We start from the raw sequence: 15,827 nt of genomic DNA, 5'->3' as shown, positions 1-15,827 counted from the left end.
ACCATCATAGAGACTGGTATACAGTGGGATGATCATGAAACACCAGATTTGGGGGAAACTTCCCGTAAAGCAACAGAGACTAAAGGATATGGAAGGTAGAGAGTATCTTCTTACAATCTCTCCTCCACCCCAGCAGTGTTCAAGTCTCATAGGTTACCTGTCCTTCCTGGAGCATCCGTTGCACAACGGTCGGCTCCAAATATGATTTCTCCAGTGGCACTTTTAATCCAATTGGGTCCAGCACCAGAACCCACTGGACTTGTTGGTTTCCATGGGACCCAAGGGGAAGGCGGACCTGATATGACGGGTGACAGACAACAACCTTCGCAGAAGGGTAGATCTCTCCCCACCCCCTTGATGCTCATCTGCTGCATCACACGGCCTCCGAGCTCTGGTCCGTGTCTGAAAGATCTCACCACATAGACCTGGAAATGAGGGCAGCCTTTTAGGCCCCACAACAGTTTCATCAGTTCCTGGCAGGTTACTTCTATGGTGGTGGCTTATGTAAACAAGCAAGTCAGTACGTTTTTTAAGCACATTTGCCATCTAGCAGTGGAGATACTAAGATGGGCAGCTCGCTTCATTCCAGGCAAAAGGAATGTGCTCGCACACAACCTGAGCAGAGCGACTTGGATAGGCTCAGAGTGGTCTTTGAATCGTCTAAAATCCAGCAAAGTCCTACCTTTGTGGGGTTTCCTGACGGTGGACCTTTTTGCAACATCACTGAACATTAAGCTCCCGCTGAACTGCTCCCCGGTGCCGGATCCTCAGGCTCTGTGGCAAGGTGCAGAAGAGTGCTCAACCAAGCAAGATCATCCACTAACTTAACAATAACCTTTATCCATCACGTTGAATGGTTCACGGACCTTCTTCAGCTGCTAACAGAAGTCCTGAGAGAACTCCCTCTACGTCACAATCTACTCAGACAACCACATGTAAAGATCTATCTTAAAGTTGTAGAGTCCCTACGTCCTCATGCGTGGAGGTTATCCAGCGTCTTGCAAAGAGGACTCTTACAACACGTGAAAAATATGTCTGGACTTGTTGGCCTGACCAACCTGCGAAGGAGTTACCTCACTCACAGGGATGGTGGCTTGTTGACTGACTTCATCACATGTAGGAACAGCAACGCGTACAGACTAAGCTGAATGTTCGCCCTGGCTCAATCGTGAAGACAAAATATAGGGAATTAAAGAAGATTCTGTCTTCACACTATTAGGCTTAGAAGGACATGAAGATAATTGTTTAGAACAGCTTAGAGTTGCCAAGTCTTGGGGTACGGACACAGCGGAAACTGTTCAACCACCCTCGTAATAAAGAAATGACGTTTCCTTGAGTGTATCCTGGGAACTCTAGAGAGATCAATACCTTGCTCGTCAATATGAGCTGGAGTGCTGGATACTGGTAATAAGGATCTTTCAACAAGGCTGCTTCAATACGAGGGGAAATGGCAGGCCCAATTCTAAGTTTCTGCGATCAGGAACACAGAGAAACTTTCAATGCTCGGATTGGAGATACTCCCAATAGCAGAAAGATCTCTGGATAATCAGACATGTAAGGTTCTTCTCTCAGCACACTCGAAGGTGATTGATTGATTTGGAGTTTACTGGCATCCTAACCTTGGAGGTCTATTCATAACAGGATAATCATGGACTGAGGGTACCGAGATTGAATCATGCTCTGGGAATGCAAGTACTGGCTCCAGTTCTTACTGTATATTATCAACACTGGGGGATAAAACATTAACAAAGTAGTCATGGCCGTCGCCGTCCGTGATTGGAGCCTCAGTGGGCTCCTGACACAAAAGAACCTGGTTGGGGGATAACTCATTTCCTGCCTTTGCTGGCAGAAGATGGAGAACAATCTCTCTTAGTTCGTTTCTTGTAACGAAAACGATATCTCTCCCACTGGGAGGACAGCCACTTCCTAATGTATTCACATGGTTATTCCACTGAACATCTCTTACCGCAGCAAGAAGGACAAACGGTGCGGATCAACCGTCCATCACAGCCTGGGCCTGAATGCATAACATTCAGCTTGCTAGCTATAATGCACTCACTCTTCACTCGCAGATAATGATAGAAACGCAAGTGACTGTGAATAATTGACACACAAGCACAATAAGAGTATGCAAGGCTGAATGCAAATGTCTAATAGTAGAGAGGAAGTGATGATAAGTCCTCTTAACTTCCCAACAGGAGTGTAACAAAGAGCGTTATGAGAAGGCACCCTGTTCCACCATGCACTGTGGTTCCTTAACAACTGTAGTATGATGCAATCAAATCCTTTTTCTTTGATTGTCTGGTCGTAGAGAAAACAAGACTAGACTACCCATATATATATAAATGACTAAGAAGTTTGTATCCTCATAAGAATAAATCAAATTTAATTAAAAAAAAGGACTTTAAGTAGATACCCAATAGGATTTGCACTTTAAGAACACCAGAATGTGCTCTTGACAGAAAATCCATCACTGGTACGCTTTGGAATCATCAATAGTTTAACTAGAGAAAATGTTAGGAGGATAAATTGAGTGATAATGGACCTAATTACATTACTGTATGTAAATAAAAAAAGAAACTATTAGACATACTAAACATGTATCCAAGAACCAATAAGTGTTACATTCTTATGAATGCAAATAAGTATAATACTTTTAATCATAGCCAATATTAATAACTTGATTGATAAATCTTTATTTCATTTAATTAAGGAAAATAAGGCTACTGACCTTGTATACAGCAAACTTCAGTAACAGCGTAGTCCTGATCTAAAATCTGTATCATAACCTGTCAGGATCACTTGACTTTCCCACAGTGACCTTGAAGATTACAAAACTGAGTGCATTTATGAACATATTTTAGAGTATCTTAGTGTAAAATTTCAGCCTCAGGTGCTTTGCAACACAAACTTGCATTTTATGAATCTAAGTTGACTTGTTTATCTAGACGAACATATTTAGCATCTTCACCTCGTCCAATGAAAAGAAATACTATGCAAGTGTGTTTGTTTATTGTTTACCAAGTAATCCTCACTGCCTTCATATGCCATAAACGTAATCATACCTTTAGTGGGGAGATAGAAATCGATATTCACAAACGAAAAATGTTCATATTGAAAGGGAAAATAGCTTCCAGTCTCTAAATAAATACAAATTTAATATAAGTACTTACTTGAGAGTTGAGGAAATTACAAGAGAATAAAGACAGTAAATAATATATTATACATAGATTTCCCATAAAATACACTGCTGTACTGTACTCATACTCATAACAACATGACTTAAACCCTATACAGATCTTGACTTACTATATACATAATGTATATCATATTCACATAATAGCCTAAGAGAAATAAAAGTATTACTGTTCTTATACTAGTAAGAATTTTCACTAACATGCTAATAGGATTGTTTATTTACAAATTATAAAAAGTTGAGCAAAAAAATTAGAGTAATCTCACTATTCCGGACAAAATGGCATGCCATTTCGAAAAATTAAAATGTGTAGGATATATTAACCCGAACGCCAGTGGTTATATTATCATAACATTTTAATATTTAATAACTAACCCATTAGACTAGCCTGATGCATGATCAAGTAGAATTGATTATTAATAATAATCATTAAAGACATACTGTACATAGGTATTTCCTTTCTGATGGTTATTTGTGGCTAAATATGAATTTCAAAATGTGTAAAATTAGAAAAAAGTTATAACTATGATGCAGAAATGGCAGGACTTGTGTAACAACGAAAGAGAATTAATCCCTGACGACCGATAACAACGAAAGAGAATTAATCCCTAACGACCCTAAGTAACACTGTTGTAGTCATGCAAAGAAAAAGAAACTATTTTAGTGCCACTACTCCCATAGATAATTGGGCACAAACAAATTGAATATGCTTTCAAGACCAAATACCTACTCATCTAGCTGAGAATTGAAAGTAATTTGTACTGACATATTAAAGAAGCATTGTGAATGATATGGTATCCATCACCTTCCTCATGAAATATGTCCTTTCCCATTTACTGGCGGATTGTAGTAATGAAGAGAAAGAGATAACCAGAACAATAGAAAAAGTTCATTATAAAATTAATGCCACTATGGCAGCAATTACTTTCAATAAAATTGGTTAAAAGGGGGTCTACTCCCAAAATACTAATTCATAGATCTAGCCTAATATTGGCTCTGAGAATAAAACCCTTTTTGGCATCTTATCTGTGACCTTATTAACTTGAATACTGCAACTTTACAGTCAATCCTTTCAATACAATTCATACAAGCTTTTGTCTATAATGTACAAGTTTACTCAATAAGAGTAATTAATATTATTCTTAATACAATCACAAATTCAGGAAAATTATCTCAATTTTAGGTAGTAGGTTGGTCAAGGCACCAGCCATCAATTGAAATACTACTGCTAGTGTTATTGGGTCCTTTGACTGCCCAGACAGTACTAATTTACATTGGATACTTCTCTCTTGTTACAGTTTCTCTACACATAAACCAAATAGTCTGGCCTTTTCTTTACATATTCTCCTCTGACCACCAAGATTACCAAACAATTCTTCTTTGCTCAAGGGGATAACTACTGCACTGCAAATGTTCAGTGGCTACTTTCAAGTTAATGTGAGTAAGCATTAGTTTATAAGATGTACAAGAATGGAGGGTGGTGCCAGTTTGAATAGTTCAGTTTGAGTACTTGAGTTTTGTTGTTGCACCACATGGTGGAGTGGAAGCACATGTACAGTACGTCAGAGAGTGAATGAAAGATGTAAATTGTTGGGAGCAGTGAAGGGAAGTGGTAAAAGGTTAGGGATGAATATTAAGAGAGTTCTGTATAAGAAATGTGACAATACCAACTGTGATGTATGGATCAGATTTGTGGGGACCAAAAGTGACAGACAGAAATTGAATATGTTGGAGATGAAGTGTCTGAGGAGTATGAATGGTGTATCTTGATTGGATAGTTATGAATGAAGTAGTGAGGGTGAGAATTAGTGTGAGAAATTAATTAGCAGCTTACATGGATATGAATATATTAAGTTGGTTTGGCCATTTAGAGTGGATGGAAAATGGTTGTCTGCTGAAGATGGTGATGGATGCAAGAGTTGATGGGAGAAGTGCAAGAGGAAGACCAAGGTTTGAGTGGATGGATGAAGTGAAGAAAGACCTAGGTAACAGGAGGATAAATATGAGGGAAAAGAACATGCTAGAAATAGGAATGAATGGCAAGAGATTGTGATGCAGTTCCAATAGGCCCTGCTGCTACCTCGGGTCATCTTGATGACCGCTGAGATAGAGGCAGCAGGGGATAAGCACATGAAGCTTCATTTGTGGTGGAAAAAGGGGGAGGATGAGCTGTGGCACTGTAACAGTACCAACCAAACTTGGCCGAGTCCCTCCTCAGGAAAAAGGCAAAGAGGAAGTGAGAAAAATACGGTTTTATTTCCTTTTTGATGTTGTTTACCTCCCAAAATTGGGGGAGGTGCCATGGTAGATAGATGCTAGTAATGTATTTCATATCTGAAGCACTGTAAATGTTGAGAAAATGTCTGTCAAACAAATATGGTGTGACTTCCAAGACAAAGAAAGTGTCCTAAAGCTCGATATTGTGTGGTTAAAGTACAGTAACATAAAATAGATGACAATAGCCACACTAAGCCACTTTTTATTATAAAATAGTTGTATATTTATTAAATACAGTTGGAAAATTGAACCAAGGTGAAGTTAAAGAAGTTGAAAGCTAGGTAAGAAAAGCAAACAGGGTAAGGATGAAAAATGATGGTTAGAATGAAATATAGCTCTGGGCTGAAGGGACCTGCAAAGAACCTTTGTTTGATTTACTGTCACACAACATACACTAAGCAATACCCCAAAGTGAGCTAAGGTACTATGACTCCCTAAATTGCCTTTATCTACAATCCTTATAGGTAAGCAAACATGAAGATTTTAACAGATTTACTGTGCAGATGAAGAACCAGAATCCATGTATAAAAAACTTAATTTTAATGAATTTTGTAACTTCAAACTAGAATTAGAAATACAATATATGGGTCCAACTGTCTATCTACTGCCATTTACTTTGCGATACTTCAAAACTGATGAAATCTGTACGTCAAAACACTTCAGCATGAGCATGCTAGATAATTGTGCTGAATTGAGACACTCCACCTTGTTTTGTAATTTCTCAGAACTAAACATGTTAAAGCCTTTCACCAACTACTAAAAATCATACACATGACCCTATTAAATACCATTATGTATAAATGAAAATTCTAAAGAAAAGACATAGTGTAGAGTTTCAAAACTAGACGCAATTCTGAACCGTAAACTTAGTTGGGTCTTACCTTTTTTCTGGGGCCAGATGGTGCCATCTTCCCAAAATAGCAATTCTGTCTTTAACATGTTAAAAAAGCAGAGGAGCTACAGCCTGAATAAAATAGAAAAAGATAGCTAAACATATGGTCAATAAGGCCCGTGCTAATTTGTAGCGGAAACAAGAAAATTTATGAAAATGTCAAGACCTATGGCCAGAAAACAAAGGGAACATAATGCTGAGATTGAAAAAGTTACAAACAGATGTACTTTGACTTAAAAATAATCTGGGATCTCAAAGAATGAAATGATTTTAACATGTGACTAAAATCCTGCACAAGCATATTTACGTTCAAATTACGACCACTTTCTCTTGGCCTGGATGTTATGAGATGTTTTCACTGTGGAGGTGAGGTTATGTGTAATGGAAGAAATTGTGATAAATTTAAATATTTGTATGGTTTTTAATATTTCAAATACCATATTCTTTCCTAAATGCCTTCAACTTATTGGAAATAAATCTTTAATTGTACTCATATTTCTATATTAAACAGGATAGTGCATATATTTTTCAGTGCAACAATGTCCGAGTTATGTCGTTATCCTATCAATTTTGAACACCCTCCATCTTTATTGTTTTATTATCTGTAATATTTTTACATGCCTTTCAATACAGACTTTTCAATAAATTTTAACCCATTTTTGTATAAACTGTACTCTATTCCAATCATTTTTCTTTTTTTTCCTATTTCGTTATTAACTAGATGTTTTCAAAATTCATATTATTCACAAATTACCTGGAATTCTAATATCAGAGGTCTGAATTAGTGAGATTTTAAATAAATTAACCCAAAGTCAGATGATAGAATCAAACTTGAAAAATGTACAAAAATATGGGGTATAACCTATGCTTTACAATATACAGTACTTACAAAAGGTGTTTGTAATCCTTTACAACCTTATGGAATAAGCCTCCAATAATCACCTTATGGAATAAGCCTCCAATAATCAACAACTGAGGATACACAAGTAGACACCAATCTAAACTATTATCATTCGAACGATAAAAAAGGTGTTATTTATAATGCTCGATAGTTGGAGGTTCAACTTTTATGTCCTGTGGAACGATGATAGTAGTGTTGTGATAAGGTTCGGTCTCTATCGTTTCCCCTTCTACATACTGATCATACTGTTCTATTGGCTGGTAGTAATACACTTCTGTTATTGTTCCATCTTCTTGCTGGATAATTTCATGGACCTGTTGGTTTTCTAAAACACCTTCAAGAGATATTGACTGTTCCTGAAATGAAACCAAAATAAGATCAGACTTTCCTCTAGTAGCTGAAGGATAAATTATTGATTCATCTGTACTGAACTGCAAAGTGATAATATTGTACTGCAACTACAGAACTGTTACATAACAGCTCCCATTAGACATCTGAAAAATTTTATTTTGATAATAAAATAAATTTTTGAATATACTTACCCGGTGATTATATAAGCTGCAGCTCTGCTGCTCGACAGAAAACTCTACGGAAAAAATCCGCCAGCGATCGCTATGCAGGTAGGGGGTGTACTTCAACAGCGCCATCTGTCGTGCAGGTACTCAGTACTCATTGTAAACAAAGAACTCAATTTTCTCCTCGGTCCACTGCGTCTCTATTGGGGAGGAAGGGAGGGTCCTTTAATATATAATCACCGGGTAAGTATATTCAAAAATTTATTTTATTATCAAAATAACATTTTTCAATATTTAACTTAGCCGGTGATTATAATAGCTGATTCACACCCAGGGGGGTGGGTAGAGACCAGCAATAAATGTTTACATTATTATGAGCTAAGGATTTTTTATTTCATTTTAGAAGTTATCAAAATAACAAAAATAAAATAAATAAGTACCTGGTAAGGAAGTCGACTTGAACAATTACTCTGCCTTTTTAAGTACATCTTCCTTACGGAGCCTCGCGATCCTCTTAGGATGCTGAGCGACCCCTAGGATCTGAAGTATGAAGGGTTGCAACCCATACCACAGGACCTCATCAAAACCTCTAATCTAGGCGCTTCTCAAGAAAAGAATTTGACCACCCGCCAAATCAACCAGGATGCGAAAGGCTTCTTAGCCTTCCGGACAACCCAAAAACAACAATAAAAACATTTCAAGAGAAAGATTAAAAAGGTTATGGAATTAGGGGATTGTAGTGGTTGAGCCCTCACCCACTACTGCACTCGCTGCTACGAATGGTCCCAGGGTGTAGCAGTTCTCGTAAAGAGACTGGACATCTTTAAGATAAAAAGACGCGAACACTGACTTGCTTCTCCAATAGGTTGCGTCCATTATACTTCGCAGAGATCTATTTTGTTTAAAGGCCACTGAAGTTGCGACAACTCTAACTTCATGTGTCCTTACCTTCAGCAAAGCTTGGTCTTCCTCACTCAGATGGGAATGAGCTTCTCGTATTAACAGTCTGATAAAATAGGATAAAGCATTCTTTGACATAGGCAAAGATGGTTTCTTAACTGAACACCATAAAGCTTCTGACTGTCCTCGTAAAGGTTTAGTTCTTCTTAAATAGAACTTAAGAGCTCTCACAGGGCATAAAACTCTTTCTAGTTCATTTCCAACCATATTCGATAGGCTTGGAATATCGAACGATTTCGGCCAAGGACGAGAGGGTAGCTCGTTTTTGGCTAGAAAACCAAGTTGTAAAGAACATGTAGCCGTTTCAGATGAAAATCCGATGTTCCTGCTGAAGGCGTGAATCTCACTGACTCTTTTAGCTGTGGCTAAGCAAACCAGGAAAAGAGTCTTTAAAGTGAGATCTTTAAAGGAGGCTGATTGTAGCGGCTCGAACCTTTCTGACATGAGGAATCTTAGTACCACGTCTAAATTCCAACCAGGTGTAGCCAAACGACGCTCCTTCGTGGTCTCAAAAGACTTAAGGAGGTCCTGTAGATCTTTGTTGTTGGAAAGATCTAAGCCTCTGTGACGGAAGACTGATGCCAACATGCTTCTGTAACCCTTGATAGTGGGAGCTGAAAGAGATCGTTCTTTCCTCAGGTATAAAAGGAAGTCAGCTATTTGAGTTACAGAGGTACTGGTCGAGGATACAGATACTGACTTGCACCAGTTTCGGAAGACTTCCCACTTCGATTGGTAGACTCTAAGGGTGGATGTCCTCCTTGCTCTAGCAATCGCCCTGGCTGCCTCCTTCGAAAAGCCTCTAGCTCTCGAGAGTCTTTCGATAGTCTGAAGGCAGTCAGACGAAGAGCGTGGAGGCCTTGGTGTACCTTCTTTACGTGTGGCTGACGTAGAAGGTCCACCCTTAGAGGAAGAGTTCTGGGAACGTCCACTAGCCATCGAAGTACCTCGGTGAACCATTCTCTCGCGGGCCAGAGGGGAGCAACTAACGTCAACCTTGTCCCTTCGTGAGAGGCGAACTTCTGCAGTACCTTGTTGACAATCTTGAACGGGGGGAATGCATATAGGTCTAGATGTGACCAATCTAGGAGAAAGGCATCTATATGAACTGCTGCTGGGTCCGGGATTGGTGAGCAATATATTGGGAGCCTCTTGGTCATCGAGGTTGCGAAGAGATCTATGGTAGGCTGGCCCCATGTGGCCCAAAGTCTCTTGCACACATCCTTGTGTAGGGTCCATTCTGTTGGAATGATTTGTCCCTTCCGACTGAGGCAATCTGCCATGACATTCAAGTTGCCTTGGATGAACCTCGTTACTAGTGAAATGTTTAGATCTTTTGACCAGGTGAGGAGGTCCCTTGCGATCTCGTACAACGTCATAGAGTGGGTCCCTCCTTGCTTGGAGATGTACGCCAAAGCCGTGGTGTTGTCCGAGTTCACCTCCACCACTTTGCCTTGAAGGAGAGACTTGAAGCTTTTCAAGGCCAGATGAACTGCCAGTAGCTCCTTGCAGTTGATATGCATTGTCCTTTGACTCGAGTTCCAAGTTCCCGAGCATTCCCGACCGTCTAATGTCGCGCCCCAGCCAGTGTCCGATGCGTCCGAGAAGAGAACGTGGTTGGGAGTCTGAACAGCCAGGGGCAGACCCTCTCTGAGGCTGATACTGTCCTTCCACCAAGTCAGGGAAGACTTCATCTTCTCGGAAATGGGGATCGAGACCGCTTCTAGCGTCTTGTCCTTTTTCCAGTAAACAGCTAGGTGATATTGAAGAGGACGGAGGTGTAGTCTTCCTAACGATACGAACTGTTCCAGGGATGATAGTGTCCCTATCAGACTCATCCACTGCCTGACTGAACATCGTTCCTTCTTCAGTATGTTCTGGATGCATAACTGGGCTTGACTTGTTCTGGGGGCCGACGGAAAAGCCCGAAAAGCTAGACTGTGAATCTCCATCCCTAAATACACAATAGTTTGGGATGGGACCACTTGAGACTTTTCCATATTGACCAGGAGACCCAATTCCTTGGTCAGATCTAGAGTCCACTTTAGATCCTTCAGACAGCGACGACTGGAAGAAGCTCTTAGAAGCCAGTCGTCCAAATAGAGGGAGGCTCTGATGTCCGCTAAATGAAGGAATTTGGCTACATTCCTCATCAGCCTTGTAAACACAAGAGGAGCTGTGCTTAGGCCAAAGCACAGGGCTTGAAACTGGTAGACAACCTTTTCGTAAACGAATCTCAGAAAAGGTTGGGAGTCTGGGTGGATGGGGACGTGAAAGTATGCGTCCCTTAGGTCTAAAGAGACCATCCAGTCTTCCCTTCTTACCGCTGCTAGAACGGACTTTGTGGTCTCCATGGCGAACGTCTGCTTTGTGACAAAGACATTCAGCGCACTGACGTCTAGCACCGGCCTCCACCCTCCTGTCTTCTTTGCCACTAAGAAGAGACGGTTGTAGAAGCCCGGGGTTTGATGGTCCAGGACTTTGACTACCGCTCCCTTTTCTAGTAAGAGAGACACCTCCTGTTTCAATGCTCGTCTCTTGTCTTCCTCTCTGTACCTGGGAGAGAGATCGATGGGAGACGTTGCTAGAGGGGGTTTTCGTACAAACGGGATCTTGTACCCCTCTCTGAGCAACTTCACAGATTGTGCATCTGCGCCTCTCTTCTCCCAGGTCTGCCAGAAGTTCTTGAGTCTGGCTCCCACTGCTGTCTGAAGAAGCTGGCAGTCAGACTCTGCCTTTAAAGGACTTGGTTCCTTTCTTCTTCCCACGTCTCCCTTCGGCACGAGCACCTCCTCTGCTGGAGGCTCTGCCACGAAAGGGCGGAATAAATCGGGACGCTGGAGTGTCCATCCTTGGTCTAGCTGACAAGGTAGGCAAAGGGGTGGCTTTGCGGGCAGAGGACGCAACCAGGTCATGGGTGTCCTTCTGTATCAAAGAAGCAGCAATCTCCTTAATCAAGTCCTCTGGAAAAAGGCACTTAGAGAGAGGAGCAAACAGAAGCTCGGATCTTTGACAAGGTGTCACTCCAGCTGACAGGAAAGAGCAAAGGTTCTCATGCTTCTTGAGGACTCCGGATACGAACGATGCAGCAAGCTCACTAGACCCGTCACGTATGGCCTTGTCCATGCAGGACATGATGAGCAAGGAAGATTCCTTCTCAGTCGGGGAGATCTTCCTGCTCAAAGCTCCCAGACACCAGTCTAAAAAGTTGAAGACCTCGAAGGCTCTAAATATCCCTTTCAACAGATGGTCTAGGTCCGAAGGTGACCAGCATATCTTAGAGCGTCTCATGGCTAGCCTGCGGGGAGAGTCTACAAGACTTGAGAAGTCGCCCTGGGCAGAGGCAGGAACTCCCAAGCCGAGAACTTCTCCCGTGGCATACCAGACGCTCGATCTGGAAGAGAGTCTAGCAGGGGGAAACGTAAAGGCTGTCTTCCCTAGACTCTTTTTGGACTGCATCCATTCTCCTATAACTCGTAAAGCTCTCTTGGACGAGCGTGCGAGGACGAGTCTAGTAAAGGCAGGCGAGGATGCCTGCGTACCTAAAGCAAACTCTGACGGAGGAGAGCGCGGAGCCACAGACACAAACTGGTCCGGAAACATCTCTTTGAACAGAGCAATAACTTTTCTAAAGTCCAAAGAGGGTTGCGTGGACTTGGGCTCGTCAAGGTCCGAATGTGGTTCATCAACGTGTGTCGCATCGTCATCATCAGAGAGTCCATCATCCGAGTATTGAGGAGGAAGCGGCAATGGAGTAGGTATCGGCTGGTTAGCTGAGTCCGGTCGCACGGGTGCACGCGTGACTGAACCGGACGCAACGTCATGGAACTGTTGCCCAGTCTGTGAGCTGGCAACAACCATAGCAGCGCGGGGACGCACAGCGTCTACTCAAGACTGTCTAGTCTGATGTGGGCGAGCAGAGGCACCCACACTGGGTTGCGGAGGTTGACGCACCGCGTCAAAACAAAACAACTCTGACGGTTGTTGTACCTCGCGAACGTCAACGGAAGGTTCCGTGCGTCGCTGAACGTCAACATGCGGCTGGCAGGGCACACTGGAACGCATGGGTAGCGGGACTCTCTCAGCTGGAGTGCGCAAGAAGGTCGCCTCAGCGTCCACAGGACGCACAACCGAGAGTGTGGTTGGTTGTAGGCAAGAGGTTGGTGCAGCAGCAACCTTCTCCGCACGAAAGTCCTGCATCAGAGACGTTAATTGGTACTGCATGGTCTGCAGCAAAGACCACTTAGTGTCTGCAGGAGCAGGTGCGGCGACAGACGGTGTAACTGCCTGAGGCGGTACCGCTTTGCCTCTCTTAGGAGGTGAGCAGTCATCGGAAGACTGCAGCGAGTCCGAACTGACCCAGTGGCTACAACTGGGCCGTTGGACTTGCGCGGAAGGGACCGACTTGCGCTTAAGAGGTCGTGAGACCTTGGTCCATGGTTTCTTACGAGAAACCTCTTCCGCAGACGAGGAATAAATGGGCTCTCTCGTCTTTGTGTGGGTGGGGCGATCTTGGGTAGATACGCCCGAAACCACGGAGGGAACGTCTGTTCGCTGATTAAAGCCTCTCGAACCCATTGGTCGTACGACATTGCTTCTCCCCTGGACTTGGGAGCTTGCAAGAGGTCCCGGACTAGGAGGACGACAGGCACGAACAGACGAACCCTCAAGCGCAACACTATTCACAACACTATCACTCACTTTACCACTTCCCACTGCACTTTTACACTTCAGCTCCTTGACGTCCGCCATGAGCTGGTTACGGTCACTAGCCAGGGACTCAACTCTCTCACCCAGAGCTTGGATGGCACGCATCATGTCAGCCATCGAAGGTTCCTGAGTGCCAGAAGGGGGATCAGGAGCAACCACTACAGGGGAAGGAATAGGTTGTGGGGCATGAGGAGAGGAAAAATCAACAGAACGAGATGAACTTCTCCTGACTCTATCTTTCTCTAGCCTACGTGTATATTTTTGGAATTCGATAAAATCAAATTCCGAAAGCCCAACGCATTCCTCACATCGATCTTCCAATTGACAGGTTTTATCCCGACAATTGGAACAAACGGTGTGAGGATCGATAGAGGCCTTCGGAAGATGCCTTGAACAGTCCCTAGCATTACACTTCCTGAATTTTGGGACTTGAGAAGGGTCAGCCATTTTGAATTGGTCAAAGGGGAATTCAAAAACTATCCAGTCACCAACAAATAATCCGATATCAAAAAAAGAATGCAAGGATTTATTGAAGAGAAAGCCTGCACAGCGAAAGCTCAAAACTAGAATAGTGTACTTCACCAAATAGTTGTGAAAACAAATCTAGTTAGCAACAGCGAATTAGTAGGTCTTGCCGGTAGCACGACAGAGAGAAAATTGAGTTCTTTGTTTACAATGAGTACTGAGTACCTGCACGACAGATGGCGCTGTTGAAGTACACCCCCTACCTGCATAGCGATCGCTGGCGGATTTTTTCCGTAGAGTTTTCTGTCGAGCAGCAGAGCTGCAGCTTATATAATCACCGGCTAAGTTAAATATTGAAAAATTGAAGATATTGAGTATTTAAAGAGGAAACTGGACACTTTCTTGTTCTGCGACTGCTTCAATAGTGTTGATATAATAATAAACGAGCAATATGCAGTGTGAAATGTTGAATGCTTTCAAGCGAACATGATGAGATTACTATGGGGGTCCTGTATTGAGTAGGGTTCCCCTGCAGTACAGGAACAAAAAAAAACTTCCCTCAAAAGTGAGTAAAGTAACTAACTATGGACTACTATTCTTCGCATTACAGTAAATCATTACATACACTGTACATCTAAACACAACTAATTTGAAACTTACCGCACTGCCCGATTTTTCCACTCGCAATTGGTCATTTTTTAGCTGGTCTTGGTAAGTTTTCTCACGATGGAGTTGCTGATTTTCCAAAGTTAGATGGTAAGTTGCAGCATTCAGTTCTGCCTGCGGGTCACTGTGTTTCCGTCGTCTTCCTCTCTTTGGTTTGTTCTCATCATCAGTATGAATAGATATCGTGGGTTCCATATAAACCAGCTTATTTCTTTCTTCTTCCTGTTCAGATCTGAAAAGAATATGAAAATAAAAACAAAAAGGGTACTATTAGCATAACAGTATTATATCATATCCTGTAGCTACAGAGCCACATTTATATATTCAAAAGGCTCACTTAAAGAATTTGTCCTTAAATCAGATATATCAAATTTTAAAAGTAATTTGTATTTTTCCTAGTCATACAAAGCTGAGACCTTTAATGAAGGAGATAACTTCGGCGCAAGCTAGAATCAGTTATTGAAATTGATAACAAGCAGTTATCCAACTGGCGAAGGAGCGGGGCAAAGCCCTCCCCCTCCTCACAGTCAGTTTTCTATTCACTTTTACTACTTCGACTCAGGACTGAGGGGTGGTTTGAGGAGGGAAGTTATGCTAAAGGTTTGTATGTCTAGGAAAACACTTTTCTATTTATCATAAGAGATGCTACAACTAATAGGACTAGGGGTGTACATTATGTTCCATACCAAAATCAAAGAAAACCCTTTCCCCGAAGAAAAAACGTCAGCCAAATAGAATACTAGGTTAGCATTAAATCGGCGAATACTAGACATACTGTATAAGTAATGGGCTAGCATTAGATTCAGCATCCCCCATGCAAGGAGATATATTTCTTTGGTTTCAAAGAATGGAGCTCCAAAGTACTTAGCAGCATCTAGTCCGACCAGCTTGTAGCTCCAACCGCTGACCCTAAGAGAGGGACAGATGAATGAAGAAGCGCCAGTTATACTACATTCATTTCCGATATGTCAAAAAGCATTACAATAGACAAGATGCAATCCGTCCTCTTAAGGAGCTGGGCTTGCAACACACCGGATTAACCATTACCCACAGGTCCATGCATAAGTGTGTTTTGTCAAGGGACTTGTGGTTACAATCTCTTGGGTAGAAGGCAGTGAAGGTGGTCTGCCTCTTCCAGACACCCGCCTTCAACATTTGACCCACCAACAGGTTTCTTTTAAAATAGAGGTGGGGCTCTGATCCTGGCTGGCACCTTACCCATCTCATCAGCTAATTGTAACCTCT

At 42.2% G+C, this 15,827-nt stretch overlaps 1 protein-coding gene across 1 annotated transcript in view; it reads right to left on the bottom strand.

The window, feature by feature from the left end:
• Positions 1–3,139: 3,139 nt before the first annotated feature.
• The window catches only part of LOC137641398 (uncharacterized), a 58,398-nt gene continuing 45,710 nt past the window's right edge, over positions 3,140–15,827 (bottom strand). The window contains exons 8-9 of the mRNA XM_068373920.1: positions 14,577–14,814; positions 3,140–7,622 (exon numbers count right to left, since the gene is read on the bottom strand). Of these exons, the coding sequence (XP_068230021.1) occupies positions 7,398–7,622; positions 14,577–14,814 (463 nt within the window). The 3' untranslated portion in view covers positions 3,140–7,397. The remainder of the gene's footprint in view (positions 7,623–14,576; positions 14,815–15,827) is intronic.

This window comes from Palaemon carinicauda, chromosome 5 (assembly GCF_036898095.1).
Source record: "Palaemon carinicauda isolate YSFRI2023 chromosome 5, ASM3689809v2, whole genome shotgun sequence".
NCBI lineage: Eukaryota > Metazoa > Arthropoda > Malacostraca > Decapoda > Palaemonidae > Palaemon > Palaemon carinicauda.
This window is presented reverse-complemented; position numbering and strand designations above follow the sequence as displayed.